Source organism: Vespula vulgaris, chromosome 1 (assembly GCF_905475345.1).
Source record: "Vespula vulgaris chromosome 1, iyVesVulg1.1, whole genome shotgun sequence".
NCBI lineage: Eukaryota > Metazoa > Arthropoda > Insecta > Hymenoptera > Vespidae > Vespula > Vespula vulgaris.
Window position 1 is genome coordinate 10,231,887 of NC_066586.1, and position 26,991 is coordinate 10,258,877.

General features: G+C 36.6%; 1 protein-coding gene across 9 annotated transcripts in view; it reads left to right on the forward strand.

The window, feature by feature from the left end:
* Positions 1-26,991, forward strand: part of LOC127068004 (RNA-binding protein Musashi homolog Rbp6) — a 594,260-nt gene that overhangs the window by 322,906 nt on the left and 244,363 nt on the right. For all 9 annotated transcript variants that reach the window (XM_051003560.1, XM_051003549.1, XM_051003597.1 and 6 more), the window contains exon 4: positions 19,948-20,032. In XM_051003560.1, the coding sequence (XP_050859517.1) occupies positions 19,948-20,032 (85 nt within the window). The remainder of the gene's footprint in view (positions 1-19,947; positions 20,033-26,991) is intronic.

Here is a 26,991-nt window from a genome sequence, read left to right on the forward strand (position 1 = left end):
TCCCGTAGGTGTCTTGTCGAGTGGTTGGTAAAGCTTCGAACCCGCTTTCTTCTGTCTCTTTTTACTTATCTCGCTCTGTTTCTCTCGTTCTTTCCTTCTCTTTCTCCCTCTATTTTTCCCTTTTTTCCCCATCTTCCGTCGAAGCATCTTTTCCTACATCTCTACCCTTTCCCTTTGGTCTTACCATTCATCCCTCTTTCTCATCTCATCTCTTTTGCTTTCCGCCCCACTCTCATGATGTCTTCGCTTTTCATCGTAAGCGTCGAGCGAATGTACGTATAAGATTCTGTGGTTACTGAAATTGACAGATTTAGATGAAAAGTAATTTTTAATGGACATACGCATGTATTAGTAAAGATATGCTAGTTCCCTTATTTGTGTTTTCTTTTGAAGAAAGAAAACTTCTACCTGAATCCATATCCGTTTATGTCCTTGTACATAGAATTTATTATTATTACATTTTTCAAATTTATAATCGTCTTACGACCTCCGTACATTTACTTCTTTTTTCATTCACTCTCGATATTTTCCTTGCAGAAGGTTAGAAATGCATTAAAACAAAAAATAAATCGATGCTTTTCTGCATTTCTAAACTAAACTCTAGCTATTCTATCGCGCCATTGTCAGCACTCTGTAATTCTATATAAACCATTCCATCCATTCAATAACTTTGCTTATAAAAATTTATTGTGACAAATTCTTTCAATTTTAGATCAATCAGAATCGTAAGAATAATATTATTATCAAACAGGAAACAAATCCTTTATTCTCAACATGTTTTATAGGTGTTGAGTTAAGTGCGTCCAAAGAGGGGAATGTCAGAAAGAATCACTTGGAAAAATCTGGAAAGTGTAGTATTCGTCGTCAAGTAAAATTGCTACTAAGTCCATGTTTAGATCTTGAATCTGTAATCTATAATATATTCAGTGAATTTATCAATAAATAGTAATTAATCAATAAATTCGTATTCTGCAACCTGTAAAATCGGCGACCTAGTAATAATTCCATATTCTGTATTCTGTAAAATTGATAAATAAAATATCCGTATTCTGCATTTTGTAAGATCGATGATCAGTTAATAAGTCTATGTTCCTTATTTGATAAATTTATAAACACTACATCCAAAATCAATGAGTCTTCAATCAATTGAACGGATTTTTGTGACGTATATTTTTTTACAACTTTTATTGAACGTTGTTCGACTAATCATTCGGATGAGAATCCACTGTTATTCGTTACTTATAAAAAAAGTAAGCAACTAAAAATTTTTATTCTAATACTCTGTCTACTGCTTCGTTCATTTTCCAATTTATTTATCAAGATTATTCAATCTATTAACCAGATCTCCTTTTATTTCATCCTATCAATCTATGTTTCCTTATTTCGTCACTCATCATCGAATTCACGTTTTTTAAGGTTAATTCCTGGCAAAGGCTTCACCTAAGAATTGACCATCTTGAATTATGCCATAGGACATAACAATCGTACAAGCACGGAAAGATTTTCATCAGATTAAAGATAGATTTTTCAGAGTATATCTTTCCGGAAGCTTTTACTCCAAAGAAACTATTACCATATTTAGTTTTCGCTATCGCGACAACGCGTTGTTTCTGTAAGGTTTTCAGCACCGTTGTGTCTATAAGGCTATATGCACATCATTGACTAGTTGCCGGTGATTAGAATTGAATTTGTTAATATCATAATGTCTAGATTTATGTACAGGCAATATTTGGTCTCCAGGAAAACTGCTTATAGCGCGAATGTGTGTGTTTCGTTCAATTTATTTCATGAGTCACTCATGTCTTTGTTGTTATCAGCCGCTTAATGCGACCAAGTGCGTACGCGCTGATATATTCTTTTGAATTTAGTGGTCGCCAGAGACAGGTCGACATCGCACATGTAGCCTAAGGTTGATCTTGTATCGTTCTTGTTCCTCTCTCTTTCATATGCCGTACGAAAGCACCCTCCTTTCGAGGCTTAATTCACTGTGAAAAGAACATCATTACGCACCCGCGCACATGCCATATTATAATATTATTGCGGCTCCCTTTTATTACGATCAACCGTTTTTTCTACGTATCCCTGTTAGTATCACACATTTATATACAGCAGAGTAATAAAATGCGTCCATTGCGTCCAGTAGACCTTTATCTTCTCTTCGTGCCCATTCTTTTTGATATACTTTGGAGGGAACTATGCGCAAACGCAAATGAAACAGCCATCAGCTGTGTTATTTCGGTACACCATCTAGATCGTCCTCGATTTCATTATCGTTACGACGAAATAAGAATTCACTTCTCCAAAAATTTTTCTCGTTTCCTTTCCTTCCTTAGAATAAGTTCTCATTTCCTCAAATTATAATTCCGACTTTCCGTGTTTATCGGAATGAAAGAAATAATGGCGAATGCAGTCGGATAAAAGGCACCTCTTGCTCCTAGTACCGATGAAACATTCGGCGTTGGCGATGTAACGGAATGATACTGCTTTCTCGAGGATACAACAAACTTATATTAAAAAATAAAATGCAAATAGAACGGCTCGTGGCTTCGAAGCGATCCACTCGAGTAGTTTTTATTCCCTTATCTCTCGCTCTCCCTATTTCTCTCTTTTATTCTATATTTCTCTGTCTTTACCTCGAATTCCAAAGTCGTCTAAATCGGAGGACAATTTATGCTCATCATGCAAAAAAGGAGATAGTTTATAGTCGCTTGTTTAACGAAGAGTGAAGATTTAATACGTAGGAAGTTCGTTTCTTGTCCCACTGTTTCTCTCCCTTTCCTCCTTAATTTTTTCTCGCTTGCATGCAACGAGCAGTATTTCGTAGGACATCTTTTTATCCCTTTCATCTCAGAATATTGCGGGCATTCTGGTGTTAAAAACGTAGCCACTGGTGCAATTACCTAGGAAGTTTCTTCGAACAAGGCAAAATTCTCCGAGCGATAAATAAAATGTAAATGATTTCAGCGGCGAATAAATTCCATCCGTTTCTTGGTTGGGATTGGCTGAAAGAGGGGTGAGAGAATGGAACGAGAACTTGTAGGACGATCGATTGGGTCTGGGGTGGCTTGGCGAAAACGCTTGGATGAAAAGAGATGGGCAAGTACGTCATTATAAATGCGATCGGTGCACGCGAGCCGAATGGTTTTAAGCTACTAAACTAACCGAGTCACCGGTTCGGTTCTCTTACAGGTGTTTGTGTATTTGTGTATACCTAAGAATACGTTGGTGTGTGTAGGAGATACTGGAGAACTTACACACGTGGCTGCTAGAGTCGTGTCACGTTATCGTCACGTGTCGCATGAACCGAATGCTTCCTTCCTGAAAGGACTCTGCGTATCCTCTACCTACACTTTGACCCCTCGCGAGAGGGAAACTTTGTTCGATATATAGAAATACCCTGTATAAGCTTTGTGCTTTTACCCAACCTCGTATATGATCCATATTCGAGAGAAACCTACGGAATATTAAATTTTCCGGTGACCGATAGTAAGCCGTTTATCGTCGCAAGCTCACGATACTCCTTGCATTCGCAGTTTGCGCGTCCCTTTTTCAGAAGGTTATACTATACACCTATCTCTTCTCAATTTTTACGGACTCGTACGATTAAAGTTGATGTAGGAAGCATTTGATCAGACGCAAAAAGGAGAAAAAGATCGACCAACAGGAAGTGGATTTTTCGAGACTGGTGGAAGGTCGAGGAAGATACTTGAGTTTTAGCTGCATACATAGGTACGAGATAAAGATAAAGAGAGGGAGAGAGAGAGAGAGAGAGAGAAATCGAGAATATTATCGTGCGAATGTTTCATCGCTGTGTGATATCGTGGCAGATAAGAAAATAAGTAGGGGCTATCATGCGGGGAAAGGGATAAGGAGGGGCAGGAGAATCGAGTTTTTTCCTCCTCGCATGCAGGTCGTTTTATGGCTATTTTTTCGTGCATTGCTGGACTGTTATCGCGTCAACCAAAATGAGAAAACGAGAGTGGCGGCCCGCCATTACCCTCGGTTTATGAATATCGTTCGCGAGGACAACAAATGGAAATCTTATTTTTATCCATGGCGACGATAACGCGTAATAACGAGCAAGCGCGCGCTAGCTTTCACGAGCATCCGCGTTTGTATATGTATGTGTGAGCATGTAGGCACGTATGGCGATCGATTCACCGGAAGTGGAATATCGCACGACTCCGTTTCGCCTAGCGCGAGCGTGTGCGGTCAGATAAAGCTTGTTGCTAGTCCTTGGAACTGCCGTCTTAGAATGCAGACTAGGGTGGCGTTACGTTGCAAGTATGTGCTTAATACAGCTCGTAGCTTTTGCGAAAGCCGACTTTCGTTTCGCCGACCGAACCGTTCATTTACCTCATGCACCTACCCATCTCTGCCATTTTCAGTGACGCTTGGAAGCTATGATACTTATACGAATATACGCTGGTATTTATGCAACGAGCTTATCTAGTCTAAGAGAGTGAGCAAGAGAGAACAAGGGAGAGGATGAAAAAGCATTAACGCGTTGGTGAATGTGAAAATTGCATTCCGAGCGTTCACCTGGTAAACGATGTACCATGCAACACAACGAACGAGACAAAGCAAAAGCTGAGCGAATGAGCGAGTCTGCGTCTCTTTCCTCCTTAGCGGTACGTCAACGTGGATAACGCAGGGGCAAAGTTGGAAATTAGGTTGTACCGTCGAAGCGAGGTCTAGAGCATCGTTTTCGAATCGCCTACACGACTTCAAACTTTGCCTCGTTCGGTAAACGAATTTAACGGGCTTCGTTGCACCAAGAGAGTCTCAGGTGCACGAGAGTGTTCCTAGAACGAACATTCTACCCTGTTATTGCGTAGGCCACTCTCGACATCACAAAACGAAACATTTTTAACCTTCTTGCTCGATCTAGGCTCTCGAAAAGGCTGCTTGGAAAATCCTCGAACGACGATGACGAATGGAAGGATAGAACGCCTAGTCGGATCGTAAAGTAGCAAGCCGCGGCAACGCAGGATTATTGTACGTACAAGAGATTTGCCGCCTCTGGCCCTTTTATACTCAGTCAAAGGGTGGTCGTGGTTGCTATGGCAACAGACAGTCGGAAGCCAGATCCTACCCTTCCATTTCTCCGGATGCAAGAGCCCGACGTCTCGCTCTTTTGCGTCAAGTGATTCTCTTGCACTGTCCTGCGATTTTCTCTCTCTCTCTCTCTTTCTCTATTCCTCTTTTTTCTTTCTTTCCCCCTTTTTTCTTTTCCTTTTCTTCGCCTATCCTTTTCCGCCTTTCTTTATTTCTTCTTTCTTTTACTTTTCTTCTTGTCCCCCTACTCCTTCTATTCCTCTTCTTTTCCAAACGTTACGACTGCGGCTGTAAATTCGCGATATGATGAAAAAGAAGAGTGCTATACATTTTATCAATTTTATCCATTAGAAATTAGAGATAACTCCGCATAAACTCATGAGAACGAGGTTTTATGATACTTCGAGAAATTCGTCTTTTCCTCCTCTTTTTCCCTTTTAAAACTTTGTTCGCCTTATTCTCTTCACGATAAATACATTAATAAATATCTTTGAAAGAAAATAAGTTGAAGAACTAAGATATAGCGCGATAAAAAAGATATTCCGAAATGACAAATTGATTTTTCAGCAGTTCGTTCGAGAAACGGTTTAACATTGAATGGATTCTTCAATTACTTTTGTTGGGTATTGCTTTTATGGCGTCGCGAGAAATTAATCGAAATAATGTAAATGAACGCTAGAGAAACAGACGTAGACCAAAAGATGTACTTATTTTAAGCACAAAGAAAAATTGAAGATGTGAAAGAAACTACGAAAACGAAAGTTCCTTCCATGGGTGCTAGTGTATTCAAAAATGTCTAATAATCACTCAGCAAGACGCGCGTCGAATATTCAGGAGCGCATCAACAGGTGGTCATCCACCTCTTTTTTCTCTTCTGTTTGGTATCCTTGGTATTCGACCAAAGCTGCGTATCCTAAAATCTTTTAGTCTCACATCCTAAAGTTTTTACACTGACAAAATGTAACATTTCTCCCGCTAACAGCCTTTTTTACTGTTCGTTAATTATTTGATGGAATAACAGTCGTATAACTTACTCCGAACTGAAGCTCAATTTTATTTTATTCCATTTTATCAACATCAAATGTATCTTTAAAACGACAAGATTTAAATACACATGGGACGCTCTAAATCTCTTTACGCTTGATGTATCGCGTATAATTTGGTGAATATGAGCATTCGAGAGAAGGAAAAAGAGGGACAAAGAGAGAAAGAGAGAGAGAGAGAGAGAACGGAAAAGAGGAAGAAAGAAAACGAGAAAAAAGTAACGAGAAAGCGCTGACTCAGAACGAGCGGCTATCGAGTTATTTCAGCGCCGAGATAAGCGTTATCCGTTCGCATCCCCCTCGGCCATGAATATTAACGAATTTTGACGTAGTACGCCGGATAAGATTTGAATGGTAACGGTAGAACTGCGTTTGTGTGCGTGATGATCCTCAAATGAAATTAGTTAATTCTCGCGTTATAACTGAGAACCGTCCATCAGCGATTCTAGGTCAATAAAAGAGACAACGAATCACAAAACTCTAAACTCTTCTCGTCTTCGATAGAGAATCTGTCTGATTGTAAAAATAAGGTGGAAAACTTCTGAAGAATTCGAGATTAGCCAAAACTCTTTTTACGAATTGGCAAAATCAAGTACGCGAATCGTTCCTCGCAAATCAAATTCGAATGTCTCAATCTCAAGAAGTTTGCCACCAAATCGGATAAACCAAAGCGGTCTTCTCCACGTTGCTACTCGTACCGTTCATTGTCTCGGACAGCGGACAATTATTCCTCCGTTAATTGAGTTACGCGGCGGCCTAAATGCTTTATGAATATTCATATTCTCACCGTAGAATCCATTCTCTCTCTGTCTTTCTCTCTTTTGGTTTATCTCCCTTTTTCTTCACATCTACCTATAGACGGTACCGTACCACTGAAAAGAAAAAGTTGTCATGAGTTAAAAATGTAATGAAATTAGAAAATTATGTTCACTCATCGTTCCGTGCAGACGTTACAGATTTTCGAGCTTTTTATTATCTTCCTACGTTATCTTCGTCTCTAACATTTTCAACGAAAATTATCGAATCGTTCATCGTAAGAAACGAAAATCATTCGTTTCTCTCTTTATTAATTTCCTCTTTTTATCAAAAATTGACGTAAAAAGTACGATTCCGTTATAATACATGTAAATCATACTTTAATATATTTTAAGATAGAAAGAATATGGTTCTAGAGACAGATATTGTAAAAATAATGATATTTAAAAATTTTTATTAAGATATAAAGCGTTACATTTAATCGTACAGTTAGATGCGAACATAAAATCGTCTACTTTTTCTTTCCACGGAGATTTTACGCCAGGAATCTTCCTTGCGAAAAACGCGTTTGGCGACAAAATAATTGCAGACGGCTGAAAGACGTTCTTATCATTAGAAAGGTCGGATGAAGAGGCAGGAAGTTAAGAAAGAAGAAAAGAAAAAATAAGAAGAGCGGTAAGACGAATCAGTCAGATTCTTCTCTCGTTTTTTCCATTTCCCGATTTGACCAGACTTTCTCGAGTTGCGTGATACGACAAAGTGAGTCTTGGTCGTTGCCGTCGTCGTCATCCTCCTCCTCGTTGCGAAGTGGGCGGACGACGAGGTGACTTAGAGAGATTGCGATTTGCATAATGCAATTCAACGGAATCCCGTTTCAAGGAAAAGTCAAGAAGAACAGGGCAATTACAATGAAACTCCATGGGGCGCAGTGGCTTTCATGGCCCTGCTACCGGCCACCTAGGCGACATCGGCTTTATAAATATTCAGCTGGTCATTAAGGTGAAAGAGACAGCGAGAAAAAAGGGATAGAGAGAGAGAGAGAGAGAGAGAGAGAGAGAAGAAGGAAGGGAGAGAAGAAAAAAGGAGTCAGAGAAAAGGGATAAAAGTATAGGCGAATGTATATAAAAGTTTCACGAAATAGAACGTAAAGCCGCTCGCTGTTACGCGCTCTCCTGGTTTCCGCTAATTTCATTCAAAATACCCGCTCTAACTGTGCGTCCTTTGCGCTGTGTACGAGTTCTCCTCGTCTTTCCTTTCCTTTCCTTTCATTCGATTTTCTGGCGAGACACAGCAAAAGAGAGAGAAAGATTCGCGTTCACGACTCGTTTCGCGTCCTGAATGATAATACGAACATATGTATGCAATCATGCAAATGTTATGCACGCGATACAGATTTTTTGCAGGCTCTCGGCCGAATTAAAACGATCCCGGTAGCGACGAATGTTTTCGTAGCAAAAGCGTATGAAAATACGCCAGTGGAAGATGAAACCGTCGCAATTTTCATTCTTGGTGGACTTTGCTCTTCACCACATTTACCATTAGCTATTAAGCACATTGATTAATATGATATTAAAATCTTAACTTTGTAAGTTACGAGTAATTCTTTAACTTAGAGAGAAATGGTTTCTTACATTTACACACAACCCTCGTAGCGAGAAAATCACTTGTTAAAAGAAATCAATTTAGACGTTGTAAGAAGGATATCTGACGAATTTATATTTCATCCTTGATTTGAGTCATCGATATATGCGGTCGAATCTTCGACCCATGGCGTGTTATATTTCGTTCGTATATCTGCATACGGATGTGTATGTGGGTATTTGACATATGTATTAATATATGTGGACAAGTAAAACGAGTAATTTTTCCAAATGCAAATAAAAGCACCATGTCATAGAGCAGAAACCCGTCAGGCATATAAAATCTCCATAATCTATAAAACTTCCGTTGAATGCACGTAGACGCGTAATAGATGTTCCCGTTCGAACGATCACTCACGCAACGATGGCTGTCGCAATTCCAAATCGGATATGCCTTGGCGCGTTCCCTTTCTATAGCTCTTACGATCCTCTTACTTTTATTTTCTTTCCGAATTGAAAAACTCAACACGCGAAAGTCGACTGATTTTACTTTCATTAAAAAGAGATAGCGAAGAGTCAAAAGCATTGCGCGAGTTTTCGAGCGGAGACAATTGGCTGATTTTCTTTGTCTCTCGTGGAAAACGAAATGGAAAGACGGAGAGAAAGGGAGAGGAAGAGAGAAAGAGAGAGGAAAGAAAGAGAGGAAAAGCGGATTAAGGCGTTTGGTTAAAGAGCAGTTACCGTATAGTTTGTCGGCAAAGGAGAGGACGAAGTGGGATGAAATCTTGAGAAAGAGAGATGTAATGCGAGCAGTGGATGAAGAGAGAGAGAGAGAGACAGAGGGAATAAGATCGGTATCTAGAACGGTGATAGCACGGTAAAAGGGTAGATGGTACGTGGAAGCTACGGAGACTCGTTCTACCGACTCAAAGTACGTCTATAAGTAGCTTCGGGTCCAAGGTAAAGCGAGGCAAAGAACGAGTCCTCATCGAGTAGGTATACGGCTGCCGTGAGCGCACACTACCGACGCCACTGCAATAGCAGAAACTGTCGAGTTAAGTAACTGCTGGGACTTACAGTAAGTTCGCGCGCAATGAGACCGCCTACATAAATACTCCTAATACACTCGCCTCTTTTCTAATCTCCCTACAATCCCCTTTTCCACTGTTCTCCTCCTTTTCTCTTTCCTTCCTTCCTTCCTGCTCGCTATCCTTTCTAGCTCGAACGCACAGCCCATACTTACCCTTTCCCTCTTGTTTCGCGGTAAATTCCCTCGATGGCGAGCTCGAGGTAGAGCCTTTTGGCGCGATACAACGTTATGTGGCTTCCGTGGCTCCGCTCTCTTTTCCAACCTCGAGCGTCGACGAACAAAGCTCCTTTTAATTGTCTTTCATCTTTCTTCTTTCTTTGTCTTTTTCCCTTTTCCTTACCCTTTTTTGAATCTTGCCCTTTTGTGCTACATGATCGTAATGAACGCACCCTTATATGTTTCTCTCTTTCTTTTTTCTTTTTTTACTTTTCAACAAGCGATTAATTTTCACGGGCATCGATGACTTCCAGCACGTCCTCGCACGTATCCTGGATGATCCTACGTAAACCGGAAGAGCACTCTTCTGCTATGAGTGAAGAGGGCGTGACAAACAAATGCACCATGTCAGCCTTATGTGAGACTCTTCCGTGACTGGGTCGGCTCAGTGAGGAACACGAGAGAGGCTGCGCCTGAGGGTGGTTCAGGCCGGAAGGGTGTCTGAGAAAAAGAGCGAGAGAGATAGAGATAAGGGATGAAAAGTAGAGGATCGTAGAAGCCGTGCTCAAGTAGACAAGGGACACGTCAGCTACCATCCTTCTACTCAGCCTTTTATAGATTATTCACGTACAATGGTTGCGTGACAAGTGCCTTGGTATGGAACGCGCGTAACCCGGAACGATAGATCCGCATGCTACTCTTGTATAAAAATCTTAAACTTTAAATCTAAAATATAGCGACAATTCGGATTTCGGATATTTCTTTACAAGAGTCAAGTCTTCGTATTTCTTAATATTTCTTTTGAAACTTAAAAAAAGAAAGAAAGTATATATAGTAGTAATATTAGTAGAGTATATTATAAGTAATAATAGTATAGTATATTAGAAAGTATATATAATACTAATATTAGTAATATATATAATAATATTACTATTTATTCATTTATTTCAACGTTTCAATGTCCTTCGAGTTTCACATTAAAATTGATAAGTAATAATTTCACAAACAAACAGTCCTTTTAAACATTTCACATAAAGCTAGTAAAGTTGAGTGTTCGTGATTTTCTGTGAGTTTTTCCATTAAAGTAAAAGGAAAAATCTCGTAGAAGGTCGCAACCGTGCCTAAAAACCTTTCCTTTGCGACGATCGGGTTATGTAAGAAAAGCACCGTTACGTAAGGAACTTATAGTCAACTCGTACTTAACGAGCAAACTTCATTTCAAAGCGCTTCCGAGTCTTATCTTTCCCGTAAAACGCTGTAGCCATTCGCAGAGTAGCTTCTCGCTCGATTTCGATCTTTCCTCGTCTAATGGCTTCCGAATTCCGATTGCCCCCCCGAGCTCTAATTAATCTTCACCGATAATATCGATGAAATTGATAAACTCTTTCTTTCGTCAGGCAGATTCGTCAAAGCTCTTATTTCTCTCCTTTGCCTTTCATGCTTCATAGATTCAAGCTTGCGATACAGTAGGAGTTTATCTTCAATGACATCATAAATGTAAAAATGTTAAAAAATGTATGAAGTGGCTTGCTTGCCATAATGGTTCCTCTATATGCAAATACTTCTATCTACTGCCGTGCCCACAGTCCTTTACGATGTTTCGTGTTTCACCATTTAAGTGTTTTAATGTTGATTGAACGACTGCTGATTCAGCGAGTGTTCATTTGTCGCAATTGTTATATGGATGTTGCTAGCTGGCACCGAATCTCGACGAAGTTGGTTGTATGCTGACCGAGCGAGCAATTTCAAAATTCCGCACGTACACAAAGGGACGCAACGTTGCTCTCACGCGGATTAGTTTACTTTTCACAGACACAAAAATTATTATCCATAGTGATACGAACTGATGAATTTGTAGGTCATAAACTCGTATCGAAAAAGATTCAGGAAGATTATTTTGAAAACAAAAATTGATCAGCATTGATTCGTCTTTCTTCTTTCTTTCACTTCTAATCTCTCTTGTCCCAAATATTTTTTATTTTAACTTCTATACGCGCTAATATCGAAAGAATTAATGATCTCTCTTGATTATCATTTTATAAAGAACTCCTAGTTTTCTAACTATAAATATAAATTATCTAACGATTAAATACATTGCTTTCGGCTTTCATAGCTTCTAATTATCGTCGCTTACGTACATACGTATGTCTAGTGAGGATTATTACTTCTAACAATGAAAAATATACCTCAACGTCTAATAATAATCAGATAATATCTTTGTAATCACGTATATACGTGATTCGAGTACAAATTAATGAATTCAATGGCGATAATCGATGCATCTTCAAAGTTCTATTGGAAGATTGTCGATAGAGATGGAATTGAAACTATATTCACTTCGATCTTCCCTTTGTCATAATTTTTATTCCAAAATTCGTTCACGAAAAGCTTCAAATATATTCTAAACATTCACCAAATTCATATTTAAAAAGAGTTGAAATTGCAGACGGATTAAGAGATTTACTAGATATGTATTATATCAGAGATACGATTACCGCGATATAATGTTAGGCTATTATATTTTCATCTAGTTAGTAAATTATATTAAATGAATTGGGAATTGTGTGATTATAAATGGATTGACGTGATTATATTATTACGGATTCCAATTACATTTATTTATTAGAAAACACATTAACACTATGTTATAGGTTGAAGTTGAATGTATAGTCGCTTATTGAACATTCGAAAGTATGTATCGAGCTGACTAATGATTGCTATTGATATAGTTAAAATGAATGTTGAAGCATTGAATAAACACTCAAATATATACGATGTCTAAAAATGTTTATAAATGTTGCTTTATAGACATTGAAAAACAAAGTAATCGGTTGTGTTAATATGTTTATGTAATAGAAAGCAAGAGAATATAAGATGCATCATTGCCGATGCCAAGTAATGGAAAAAAAACGAACCAGCATCGTAACGAGCAAGAGAAATGTTAATTGCGTGTAAAACGTCAAAGACGATGGTTTCTCCTGCGCAATGTCTATTGTAATATTTTTCATTCTTAATAAACTTATTGATCTCTTCGTATATATATGAGTTATATCTAGCTTTGAATGTGTATATCGAAACAGTCATGTGACCAATGACTGATGTACAGCTCGAAATAATCGAAAATGATTACCCTTTTCATAGATTCTTCCATTCGCTTCTTTTTGAAATTCTTTAAAGAAGATTATCTGTACTGCAATTCGTAAATTACTTGAAATCTCGAAAATCATAAAAAACTTTCTTTTTTCTTCTGCAGAGGAGAAGATGGTAATATGGGAATCACTTTAACTTTTGACATACTGATATTATGTAATGGTGGCTCTGCTGTACTACTTATAAAAGTACTCTGGTCTCCCGATAGAACTGCGATTCAGTTTTGTGAACGATGGCAAAGCTACAAGATAAAATTTGTCTTCGCAATTGTTAAAGTTTTTGTAAGTGAAGATTTTTGCTTACTTATCTTTACCGAACAGGTGAGGTAGCCTAATTCAAATTAGATTTTTAAGTAGTACTTAAATAGTTTTTTAAAATGATGTGCTTGAATCCTCTGAAATTACATTCGTATATGAACTATTTTAAATTAAGCATAAGTATGAAGAGTGATGATAATATGGGAATTACAACATTTCATTTCTCATGTGCCTAACTGAGCTAAAGTTTCTATTGTTATAATCTACAAATTCTTGTCTTGATTAGATAAATATGTAGACTAATTATATTGTTCATATACAAGGTAGTGTATTAATGTATGAAAATTTATATTCATTTTAATACTTTTTCATACTTTCATATATATTTATATTGTATATTTCGTGATTTATTAAATATTTTTCTTTTTTAAACATATTTAATGCTATTTCCATATTAACACTCAATTTTCTCAAATAAAAATTTCTCAATACTTCTAACTTATTATATTTTTTGACCAGTTTAATTTTATACTTAATACTTTAGAAATATAAAGAGAAAAGGTTACATGAAAGACTAATGATATTACATAAGTTATTACCATCAATTTATTTGATTTATAGCCCGATAAAAAAGACTTTTCTCGCTGAGCCATGTGGTACCAGGGGTAAGGTCCAAGTGCCAAGGGCATGTAATAAGTCACCACACATCTGAGTGATCATTGCCGTTCGTTACCCCTCAAACCATTTGGACTAACATATATTTTTCTATACTAACTGAATCCTCATTCCTCCATTCATTGAATTTTCTCCAATCATCTTTTTTTTAAGAAATGAGCTTCTTTCTATAAGGATATCGAATCTCACTTATTCTGAAAATGAAAGAATTCAAATTCCTTCCAAAAAGCACTAATGTTCTTTTAGATTCCCAAATAAGTGTTCTCTTCGGCGCTCGCATGAACATCACTTATCATAAGTCGAATTAGACCAATATCGATCATTGGTCTTAGTTTAATACATAATCATTCGATTATTTTTAGTCGCAGATTAGACGCATGAAAGTTTAACACAAAATCTCTCAACCATACATATATTTCGATCATACATATACATATATTTCGATCTAAACATAGCTCATCTAATTGAGTGTTCTTTTTAAGCTCAAATATTCAAATATTCAAATCTTATTCATCAAATTAAATTATTAGCAATCAATGACCTCACTTGATCTATATTATAGCCGTATTTCGGTTGTATAGATGCGTACGATCAATATAATTATATCTACAATACTCCCACTTTCTCATAGATCGCGCCTATTATCTAGATTACGTACTAATCATCCTCGTATATATCGATCGATTTGAGTTGAAGAGGTCGATCCGATCTGCTCAGAGAACTGCTTCAATACATTGCGATCAAGACGCATTTCTCTGAAAGAATCTCGCGACGAAAAAAAATTGTACAACAAGAAATCAAAGCCGACTTGGTACGGTAATCAAACTGTCTATCGTATGGTGACTGTACAGGCGTCTCAAATCGAAAAGTCACGAGTCCAAACCGAACTTGTCACCGATCGACCGCGATTTCATAACAAATGAATACTTATCGAGGCCATGGCCAAAGTAGTCATCGATAAACAAGAACATCTGTCACATTAGATTATATTTATTATTATACTTTTTTTTTATATAATTGTCGTGTTAGAATCATGACGTCGTATTACATGTAATCCAATTTAACGATATTCCGTTTCACCACCACGTATTTCACCATCATGTAAACACAAGATTTGCCTAGCTCACTAAAAAGTGTTCTGCCGTCGCTCCTTCATGTTATCATTACAAGTTGGGAATGCCACCTACTTGGCGACTAGATACACATAGATGATGTCATATGACCTAGCATGGGAGTAAAGTCCAAGCTTGCTTAATAAAAGTGTCCTCCTTTGAACTCTTACGTGTCAAACTAACCGAATGATTATGCGTGTCTCTCCGACGCATTTCATTCGAGCATTCGATCAATGTGAATGCGAAGATACTACGACGAAGTTCGACTCATCACACTTCTCTTCCTTAGCAAATCCTGTATCCATACAATCCTATCGATTCGGTGCATGAGTTTATATAGAGCACAGCGAGTTCTCTATAATATCTATATTGTAACATCTGCTTAACGATTAATTGCTAATGATAACGCGAGCGTAAGCAGAAAGACACAGGAAGATAATCCTTGTCTTTTATGGTAATAAAATTATCTGTATTATGAATGATCGTAGTCATTATTTTTGTTATAGTGAATTATTCACATGTCAGTGAATAAATAAATTTGGCGAGAATTTATATTCCAGAACAAATGTTACAGTTTCTGATTTTAACGAAATATACATATTTTGTTTATTTTTACTAAATATTTAAAGCTCTTTTATATGATTTTGCCGTATTCGCCTTTAGCTGTACCAGTAAAAATTTCTATCAATAAATCAAATCATCCATTCTCTTCATTTTATCAAGGGTATTGGGGTCTGCTGGGAGTCAGTTAAAATAGCCAGTTGATCAAAAATTCATAGAAAATTCCTATATAAAAATTCATAACATCATGACCCTTAAAAAAGTATGGTTACAATATATTATATATTTTCAATTCTTAAAGTGTTCAATCAGGCATTGGACTATATACATTTAACTTCAACGTGTAACATAGCGTATTTAAGTATTATTTAATAAAAAAAAGTGTAACTGAAATCCGTAATATTGCAATTATTTCATTTGAATTAATTTAAAATCATATAAACCTTACTTAATCAATACAACTTACTAGTTAGATAAAAATACGTAGCCTAAAAGTGTGTCTTATCACAATGACCGAAGATGTAGTCATCTTTTTGGACGTTGGCCACTTTTCGAGATTGTACATAATATAATGATAACATAAACTGTGTTGGTCTGTGCAGAGTGGTCTCAAAGGAGGAGCGAATTGCAACGATCATTCAAATATATGTCATTAGTGATAACTCATTGTCCACTTTTGATCACCAGACTGTATACATTCATGATCATCACACAATTTACCAAGAAACTTTGTATTTTTTCGAGTGATTTATCGCTTCCACAAGAAAAAAGAAAATTCTTTATAGAAGATAGAGCGATTAGGTATTTCCTTCAATTTTCAGGAAACTAGCATGTTGATAACCCTTTTTAAAGCATTTGAAAGCTGCTATTCTAAGTATTTTGGAAAGAAATGTATGGAAAGATCCTAACTATTAGATCCTAACTATTAGGTTACGTAGAAAACTATATTACCGGCCGATTCATCAGCGAGCCATGAATATTTGTAGAAACCTACCAATGAGCCTTCTCACCTACCTAATTAAGGTATTATATAATCTGTCCTCGAGTGGAAGCAGCTAGATGCAGATCATGATTTCATCACTGCTCCGGAAAACCAAATTAGTCAGACGCTTTTGGATTCTCAATCTATGAATTCCATGAATGCCTCAAACCAAGGCATAATTATATATACGTATAATAATATCAACTAAAATAATTAATATTAATTAATTTAAATAATTAATGTCATTAAAATTAATTAATAATTAGGAAGGTTTACTTCAATTTAATTCTCTCGATACCAACTCAAAGTGACAAACACATTAATACTGTCCACTTAAATCATTTTATAGGTAACAATATAAACAATTAAAATATAATTGAAGGAAGATACAATCTTTCTTACGATATAAAAATAAACGTAACAGAAAGTTGTATTCGTAGAGAGAATATATAATTTACTTAATAAAATAAGAACCATTACAATTGGAACTAAAATAGGAACCTTCTCCTCTCCGTTTTCTATCTCAAAAACAAACTCTTTACAGATCTATGAAAAGAATAATCTTATTCACATGATTCTTATTTCAGATGTTTCCTGTATAATTCTTATTTCTTATTTTTATTTTTATTTCTTAATTCTTAATTCTTATGTCTTAAAATATGATCTCGTTGTTGCAACATACGTATCTTGAAGGAAAGAAGTACAAATATAGTTGAATCAAACATACCATGTACCATGAAGTGTTAATGGAAAAACATCTTATATATTTTGGCTTTTATCATAACTAATGATACCTCAAAATCGCTAAATCATGGAATATCGATGTTAAAAGGAATAAATCTATGGAATAACTAATAAGCCCCACAAATTCTATTCCTAGTTTCTTTCTTTTATTTTGTTCTTTTCTGATCATCCTTCTATCTTTCTACGATGGTAGATATACGTCGTACTGACTCGAACGAAGATTTAAAGACTAGAGCATGAGAGAAAATATTTCATTGAATACTCCAGGCGATTGTCGAGCGCGAACGAGTGAATATTTCTTGTGATGAGAGAAAAAAGAGAAGAAAAGAACGAGAAACTGAAGGAGAAAGAGATGGAGGATGTAAGACGAGGAAAAAGTGAGAGAGAAAGAAGGAAAAAGGCATATAGAAGCCGATAGCAAGGGAAGAAAGGTCCGAGAGGCGGGATTGGCATGTTCGCTTCCTAAAGCATGTGTGCCCCATAAATAACATGTAAATATTTTCAATAACTGCCGAGGCAGCCCTGGCATGAAAAATGCAAACCGCTTTGCGCCCGTTCTTCGTTGTGCCGCCACTCTATCGGCCTGCAACGCTGAATGCTCACATATACACTCAAAACATACACACCTACATAAATGCACATATATGTACTTGCCTTCTTTCCTTGCTCCGCAAACTGTCTTTTAATATATCTGTATACACGCTGTCCCGCGTTAAATTTATGGACCCGTTTGCCGGCCGATATTTGTTTCACTTAAGCGCTGCGACTTCGGTCCTCCTCTTTCTCCTCCTTCATCTCCTCAACCACCCCCACCACCTTCACCGTACTCGATTCGCTCGACTTATCTCGCTGTGGGGAAACGTTCGTTTGCGCGAGCGCGAATCTGCATGCACACGCGAGTTCCACTGCACCGGATATGAAAAAGGGCCACTATGTTACCAGAAATAGTCTTATATACCCGTTGAGTCTTACATTTTCCTATCTCGTTCTCCATAAATTTGAAATGGAAGCTGCACGAATATCACGAGTGTTAGTTTTCAAGGAACTAAGACGTTGCAGTGGAAAAAATTTTATGTTAATAATGATAGTGACAAAATATTATATATAATATTATATATATATATATATATATATATATATATATATATATATATATATATAATTGGCTATATTGGAAAAAGGCGAGGTAAAAATTCACAACGAATAACGAAAAGGGATATACTTACAAACGTGTATGTGAGATATATCTGTGCCAATGATTCGTGCTAGGCCTCATTTTCATCGGATGTCATTCGACGATAAAAAACATTTCCATATATTACGACTAATTATTCTTCCGTATACTGTGCCGGAGTCATTGCTCTCGGGTGAGAAAGCGTAATGTCTCGAAAGCAATAATGCACATAGTGATGGAACTGCCTATAAAGACGTAAACAATAAAAAGACGATCTACTTCGCAATACATTACCATATATACACAGCGGAAAGTAGAGGAACAAAAGACATAATTTTCTTTCTTCGATTTAAGGAAGAAAGATATATGCTCCAGCTCGAGCAACCAAACTGTGTTGGTACGATATTTATAAGGAATTGGAGTTATCATCAATATGATTAGTGAAATATCGGTAGATCAGAATGACTTTGGCACAGATCTCTGTAATATTTTCTTTGTCACATCGACATGTCGAATTTAAAACATTGCAACCGACAAATGTATTATTATTGCATCGAATTTGTAGGCGACCATAGATCGTGCTTTGTTTGTTTTCTGTCTTATTTGTCGGCCATACGATTTTGTCGTCGTAATTGACATCCAACGAAAACAAAGCTTTAAACTGATTAGTCGAACGAAAAAATCGAACAACTCAATGTATCTCAAGTATTTAACGATAATTTATTTTCTCTTTCTATACGTTTGCAAAGCTTTACGCTATGAATTTTCATGATCACAATTTTTATCCGATTTCAGTAATTAAGATCTCCTTTGAAAGATAAAAATTTTTTAAATGAGATTATTGTTTTCGATTTTCAAAATTTGATTTTCTATTAATTGCCTTAAAATATTATTCTTGGAAAGTAATCATTTTTGGATATGATTTTTGCGAAGAAAGTAACATTTTTTAAAAATCGTGTCTCTGTTTGCTTGTTCCGGTAAGATGGGAGAAAACGATTCCAACTATTTGACATTGTCGCGTCTGGTGAGCTATATAGCTTTTGTTTCTGTCTATTTATAGATAGTTGACTGGAGTGGTGGTTAGTGAGTTTAGATAAGTAGTGGGAAATAGATTGATTGATGCTGGGGACTGTATGGCACGAGGCGGAGAAATTGCCTATCTTTAGCCTAAAGAATACGTTATCGTTGCTTTTCAACAACGAAAAAATCATCGAGGATCGAAAAAGAAAATTCGAATAATGTTATAAAATCCGACAGACGAGCCGAACTCGATATTTCGTATATTTCGTATTGTTCGGTGATATTTCGCATTGTTGATAGAGTCATTGTTGACATTACCCATTCTCCACAGTTTGGTTTTATTTACTTGCATTTTGTCCTTACGAAACAGTTTACTCACAAACGTTGAAGCGTGATTGTTTGTTTTTCTCTTCCAATTAATTCATTTTATTCAAAAATATATATAATTTTTTTATTGTTTCTAATACCTTGCATTAATTATATTTTGTTTATTGTCATCGTAAATTTTCCGTGATATCGATAACTCATAATAATACTAAAATCTGCATCTGTAATCTAGAAGATAACATTTTCATCTTTTTTGTTACAGAGGCTTCGGATTCATCACGTTTGCAGATCCTGCGAGTGTAGACAAAGTACTGACGCAGGGTAATCACGAGCTAGACGGAAAAAAGGTCAGTTCACGACATCATTATACAATAATCATTTAATGTGTATCAACATTTTTGTTGTGAATTTTTGTGAATTCGACGATTTTAATATCCAGATACAAAGAAAAATTTTACTTCTCGCGTGCAAATCAAAATTATCGTTAAAACTTCTCGACACTCAATTATTCTTTACTGTTCTATCCTTTCACTTCAAAAATATTGGACAAGCGAAGAAACGTAATTTACAGCTGGAGCGACTGTTAAAAAGTTTCTAAGAATCTATTTCCACATCGACTCGCATCTTCGAACGATTTCTACGATTTACAACGTGTTGAAAGTTGCATCTCATCTTTCAATATAGCTTTGGAATAAAAGTACGTATGCATGGCGACTTAATAGAACGGAAATAGAAAGATAATACCTAATCGCAAACACGATGGGGTCGTTAGAAGTAGCACGTTGATTCGTGCGAGTTGCAATACTCACGTTTCTCGTATCCTATTACGCACTAATTAGAGGATCATTAGCTTGCCACGACTAACGATCACTTAAGGTTGTGCGGCACGGATAAAGATAGAGAAGTATGGAATGGGTGAGATAAAAGAGGAGTGTATATATGTGTGTACATGTGTCTGCAATGTGCACAAGTTGGATCGGGAACGTTCTATAGAAAGAAGACGAACGATGCATCGGCTACCCGTAATCGTTCGTTCGGAACACGGTCGGTATGAAAAAAATTGTTGAATCTCTGTTACCTTCTCGCCACTGTTCTACACGTTTTCTTCTGCACGAATCCAACGTTAAATGTGTGTCGTGAGAGCAATTAATTTTCCACGTTCGACCCAACTCTCTCGTTTCGATATAATTGAAAGAACACGCTGCGAGCTAATTGATCAAACTGATAGATAAATATTGCATACGCCTACGTATGGTCTGGCCCATTGCATTACGCAGGATTATTACTTTACCAGAGAGGAAAACAGAAGAGAAAAAAGAACTAGAGAGTATAATGATTGTGTCTGTTTGTGTGAAAAAGAGAGAGAGAATTTTTGTAAAAGTATATATTACAATTTTGATTATCTTAAAACGATTTAAACTTAAAATTTATTTCTATACAATTATACGAGAGTTCATTAGAAAATGTCTTGAATAAAAAAATTTAATGAATTAAATAGAAAATAAATGCGTTTATATTACAAAATTCTTTTTTACATAAATAAATAAATAGCAAAATTTTATTGGTCATTATTTCGAAAATTCAAAAGAATCAAAAATTCGAATTAATTGCAACAAAGATGAATTGTTGTTTTTGGCAAATACGACTTCTCTTTTTGAATATTCTTAGAGGAAAATCGGAGATATGATTCCGTGAGGATAATATCATAAGGGAGAAACTGAGCTGGCGAGAAACAGAGAGATATAATTGCGAACATTAGCTGTCCACGATAGCATATAAGTATATAAGGAATGTAAGTATCGTCTACGAAAGTACACCGCGAATACATATTAACCGGTAGTCCATGGGGCTCATGTTATATCCAAGTCCACATAAATTTTGCGTAATTTGCTCAGCTAATGCAAATTGCTAAAGGAGGGGGAGAGAGAAGAGAAGGAAGGGAGAAAAGAAAGAAAGAGACAAATATACAGACAGACAGATAGATATACTAAAGCTTTCTTGATAGTAGAAGGGAATATATTATAGTGCTTTATAAGGAAATAATGTGCGTTGTATTAAAGTCCTATTATTCTGGTTTCTCTCTTTCCATCTCTTTCTCTTTCCTTCTCTCTCTCTCTCTCTCTCTCTCTCTCTCTCTCTTTTCTCGTCTTCTCTCTTCTGAAAAAAAGGATGAAAAAGGAAAAGAAGGCGAAGGATGAGTAAAAGGAGAATGAAACATAGGTCGTTTGTTGATAAAAGAAAAGCAGTCAGAAGTGGCCTTACGTTGTTATCGTCGTCTCTTGTCCACTGGTGAGTTTCGTTATATTAATTAGCGGATCACTTGTTTTGCTTGCGGTAATGAACACTCTTATGCGATTCTCGAAAGCTCCGTCGTCTTGTGTTGCACGTGTAAAAAAAAAAAATATAACAAAGGATCGAAAGAAGCTACCTGACTCTACTGAAGTTTCTCGGATAGATCAAAACTATGAAGTAATCTCGTGTTGTTTAAATCTGAGAAAGAGCGAGGAAAGGGAATAGAGCAAGTGCAGTACATTGAAGTTATGTAGCTCTCTTCGCAAAACTCTGAATTACCAAAAGTAAGTTAAGTTCTAATTCGAGGAAACTTTAAAGATTAGATTGCCATCTTAAGATAATAAACAAATGTAAATCGATAAAACGAAAGAGATCAACCACGCTTAAATGTAACAAACGATGATCATATATTATGTAGGCAACAGGAAAAGCGAGCGTATTTCGGAAAATCAACGGTAGTTCACAGAAGAGCGATTTTGCGAATCGATGTGGTAGCGCTTCTCTCTATTTGGTCGGGACAATGATTTCGCAACGTGCTGCGTAAGCGCCTACGGCGGAACAATGCTGATGGGTGATCAGAATGGCCGTCAGATTGCGCTTAATCGGGCTGAGTCCTGATTAAAAAATGCACGAATCGCAGGGCTTGTAGCCCGCGCATCCTCATTTACGTTCCGTTTAATCTCGGCACTGGTACTGCAAGTGGTTAAATCGGTCGAAACCGAGCATATTCTCTCGCTAAAAGAATCATCTTTTCGATACTAGATTCGCGTTTTTCACCTAGTCAGATAATGTCTACGTATCTATGTAAATATTCCTTTATAATTAAATTTTAATTTGAAATTAAATTATTCTCACAAAGGATATCTTTGTTGATTTGTTTTATATAGGACTTAAATTGAAGAAAGGAACAAGTATTTCGTTATTCAATGAAACGATCAAATTTTTTCACTAACCCAAGATATTAATTATTTATTTCATCGAAAATCTAAAATGTGATTGAGATTTTTGAAATTATATCGGCTCAAAGCTGGTGGTCAGTTTTTAACTAGATTTTTTTTTAAATTATGCATCATCGATGGTGAGAACGCTGAACGGAACGTTATCTGATCGCAGAATGGATCTAACGCCCTGTGGGATTTTGCGCGCACGATAATGGAGGCATCTGAGCCTCATTAACATTTTCGATTTATGAGGAACGAAAACGATGCTTTCGCGAAAACAAATTGCATCTCTAAATTTGAACGGCTCGCTACGTTGCTCATTGTTGATAAAACGGATTTTCTCACGAAATGGAGAAAAAAGAGAAAAGTAAGGAAGAGAGATAGAACTGAAGCGCGTCATATTGCGGTAAATAGACTTGGAAAGGTCGATTCGTGTGGCGAAAGCACGTTGGACGTTTTCCACGTTTCATCATTAAATTGTAATAGTCTCGTGAAATTGACATCTACGAAGGTTGGTAATCGACTTTTGTTAATGCCTAACAGTATAGAGTTTTGAGCCAGCAGTCGCATACTCTTTTAGAAATATGCTCAAAAATCGGTTAACGTGATTAAAATAAAATCTTGGATGAGTATCGAACGGGTCGGGCTATTCCTAAAAACCGAAGTGCATTCTCGAGTTCCATCAGCAATTGCATTTTGTATGCGTTTCGGGACGTGTTGCGGAAATATCTTTCTTAAAAATCATTCGTATCGCTTCCTCTCTTTTTCAATCTTTCTTCCGAATTCTCCTATGATCCAATTCCGGTGTCGACTTGTCTATCACACCATGCTTACATGACATACTTATCCAATAACTGATATGTTCACCGTATTCCTTCTTCGCTTACAAAGATTCTCTCCTAATTTCCGCATTTTCCTTGCTTTTAATTTAATTAATCAATAAGGTAGGATGGGTTTATGCTCCAATTCATCTTGTAGTTATATTCTTTCGTTACTCGGGATTGAAATTTATTAATTCAATCTTATAGTTTTCCGGATCATTACTTATCGATATAAAATCTACTCGACAGAGATACATCTATGATTTTCAATAAACTGTAAGTATTAATTAATCCTTAATGAACTTTATTGGTTTTTCTTTATGATTATTGATAATTTAGTATATAAGGTCCAGTGCTACGACTCCGTATATAAGACATAAGACTCCGATATAAAATATATGATATAAAAAAATAATAATAAATGTAAAATGAGCTATCTTTGTTAAACATGAAACAGTTTTGTTCATAATTCATTTTCTCATCATATATATCAAAACAAAGATTTTTATCTCAAGATTTTCTGAACACTCGAAAACAATGAAAAATAAGTAACGTCTTTCATCCGTGGAATAATTTATTTGGAGAGTCCGAAGCCACTAAGTCCTGCGGAAATTGTCTGCACTCCCTTACAGAACTCCGACTACCCTTGGTTTTCTCTTCTTCCTTCTTCTTGTCACCACCCTTTTTCCTTTTCCTCAACCCTCCTAGTTGGCGAATCCGCATACCAGGTCCTCCGAACTCCGCATATTTCTTTCTTTCTTCATTTCTTTCACTCTTTCCTTTCTCTTTTTCTCTCTTTTACTGTTTCTCTCTCTCTCTCTTTTTCTGTCTCTATCTTTCTTTTTTTCTCTTTCCTCTTTCTTTCCTTCCCGAGTGAATCAACAATACCAGAAGCGTCCATTGTCGAATGCTTTTAAATTTGAAATACAAACCGTCTGCCTTATCCGTCGCTTTTCCACTTCTTCTTTCACCTTCTCATCCTACTAGCAACAGCAGTAGTAACAACATCACAGCGGCATTCGTATCCCCCCTTCGAAAAGGAGTTTTCATTCGCATTTCCTTTTCTGTATCTTTTCTTCGTCTCTATACTAACACGCGCATCTTTCTCACACCCTCCTACAGAGCTATAGCTATATTTTTCAATTATCTCTCGACTTTAGGTTGCCGTGCGTGCATCTTGTAAGCGATATAAGTGAGAAAAATTTGCAGGCTCTATGGAAAAAAAGAAAAGAAAATTATCTTTGCGTGATATTCACCGTAAGCATCCTATCGAAAAGATCCGAGAAACGATTAGAAAAAGAAAAAGAGGAGACAGAGAAAGTTATTATAATCTCTCATTACTCTTTTCATTTTTGTTTCGATCTTGTAAAAAACCATAGCGTCGTATTAATATTTCTGACGAATTTATGTTCAGTTCAATTTAAAAGCATTCATTAAAAAAGTTCGTAAGCTCTCGAGGAACAAGGAAACTCTTCGCAGAGTGTGAGAGGAATAGGAGAAGGTAAAAAGGGCGGAGGGAAAAATTGCTCACTTTTAAATCTTGATTTAGCAAAGTTTACCGTTTACGGTTTATGAAGACGTATTCCAACACTCTGCCGAGAAAGTTCCGGTTATCGTGTCCGCGAATTAAGCTGATAGAGTTGTGCTGCAGCATCTGTTCAGCGCGGTTTAACTCATTTGCTTCTTAAATCGCGTAATACTTAAAGCACGAACAACACGAAAGTTAGCACGTATCGGTTGTTCCTTCGATTAAAAGTATTTCACTAAACTAAGAAAAAAAACGAAATACGAATTTGTTTTAAGTTCATTCTTATCAATTCTCACCAAGTAAAAAGCGAATGGTTAATTCGAAATCGAGTAGTAAGTATAACGAATTGAATCGCTGTAAATATACGACACGTGCGAAGAAACTCGATAGTATATATTGTGTAAGGGTGTGATCTTTTATCAGGAAGCATCGTTTCGATCAAACATTAGTCATACGTAAAGCGAACGTCGCTCAATAAACTTAAGAATGATTTTCGAAGGTTTCTCGTCACTCACACATAGACGGTAAGAGCTCGAACCCTCCCTCGTTGCCTTTAATGCCTCGCCCTTTGATTTCCGGCTTCGAGGAAACACGATACCGTTAATGGCTCGTAACATCCGCGCCAAGTTTTCCGCGTAACCTCTTTTCCTGTGAAGGAATAAACCGTCCCTGTTGGTTTAGCTATCCGTGAGGAGAGTAAAGGAACAGCAGAGAAAATAAGAGAGAGAAGGAGAAGAAGGGAAAATAAGAGAGGGTAGGAAAATGGGAAGAGGGAAAGAGAGAGGAAACAAAGACAGATAATATGCAGATCAGTAATATTCTTTCTTTTTTTTTATTTTTAGTTTCTATTCATAAATTGTAAAGGGAGATTACGTTTTACAAGTTCGCCATTTCTCAGACTTCTTACGTGATATGACATTGCAAAGAAGTATATCAGGAAAAGATTTAATGCAATATAGTCTGTTTTCGAACGTGCTTTTTGGAGAGAGGGACAAATACCAATTCTCTCTCTCTCTCTCTCTCTCCCTTTCTAGTACTTCGATGAAGTGGATAAAAAGTATATAGCGTCAGGTGGAGTGAAAAATATGACGAGACAGATAATATCTCCAGATCAAAATTGAAAATCCCAGAATTGTATCCACGAGAGAGACAGATATTCCAATAGTGGATTTTAGAACTGCCAGGTGTAACGTCGCGGTGCGTAGGTGCTTGGATATGTGTTTATATATGTATGCGTAATATGGCAACTGCCGCTTCCGGTTTAGAAATAAACGATTTGCATTTGCGTTTGCGCAATTCTGCAAATAACGTTCACTCTCAGCAACAGTACATGTATTGCTAGTAAGTTTGTCCGTATAAATCAGTCGTATCCAACGTATAAAATGACATGAAAATGAAGTGTCGGGAAATCCTAACACGCGAATCAGCTGATTTATGCAGTGTGAATTAAATTTTAAAGCGACCCGCGGTAGATATTTAATCGCCGCTGGTAACACGACGTAGAAATCTCTACTCTTTTTCTCTCTCTCTCTCTCTCTCTCTCTCTCTCTCTCTCTCTCTCTCTCTCTCTCTCTCTCTCTCTCTCTCTGGTCCTACGTGAACGAGGAAATGTCAAATATAGGTAAATAATTATTTATTCCTTCAACGTCACAAATTCATAGCAGTTATCTTATTATATTCTACGCTACTCTTTTGTTACATTTTTGTTTCATTGTTTATTCTAT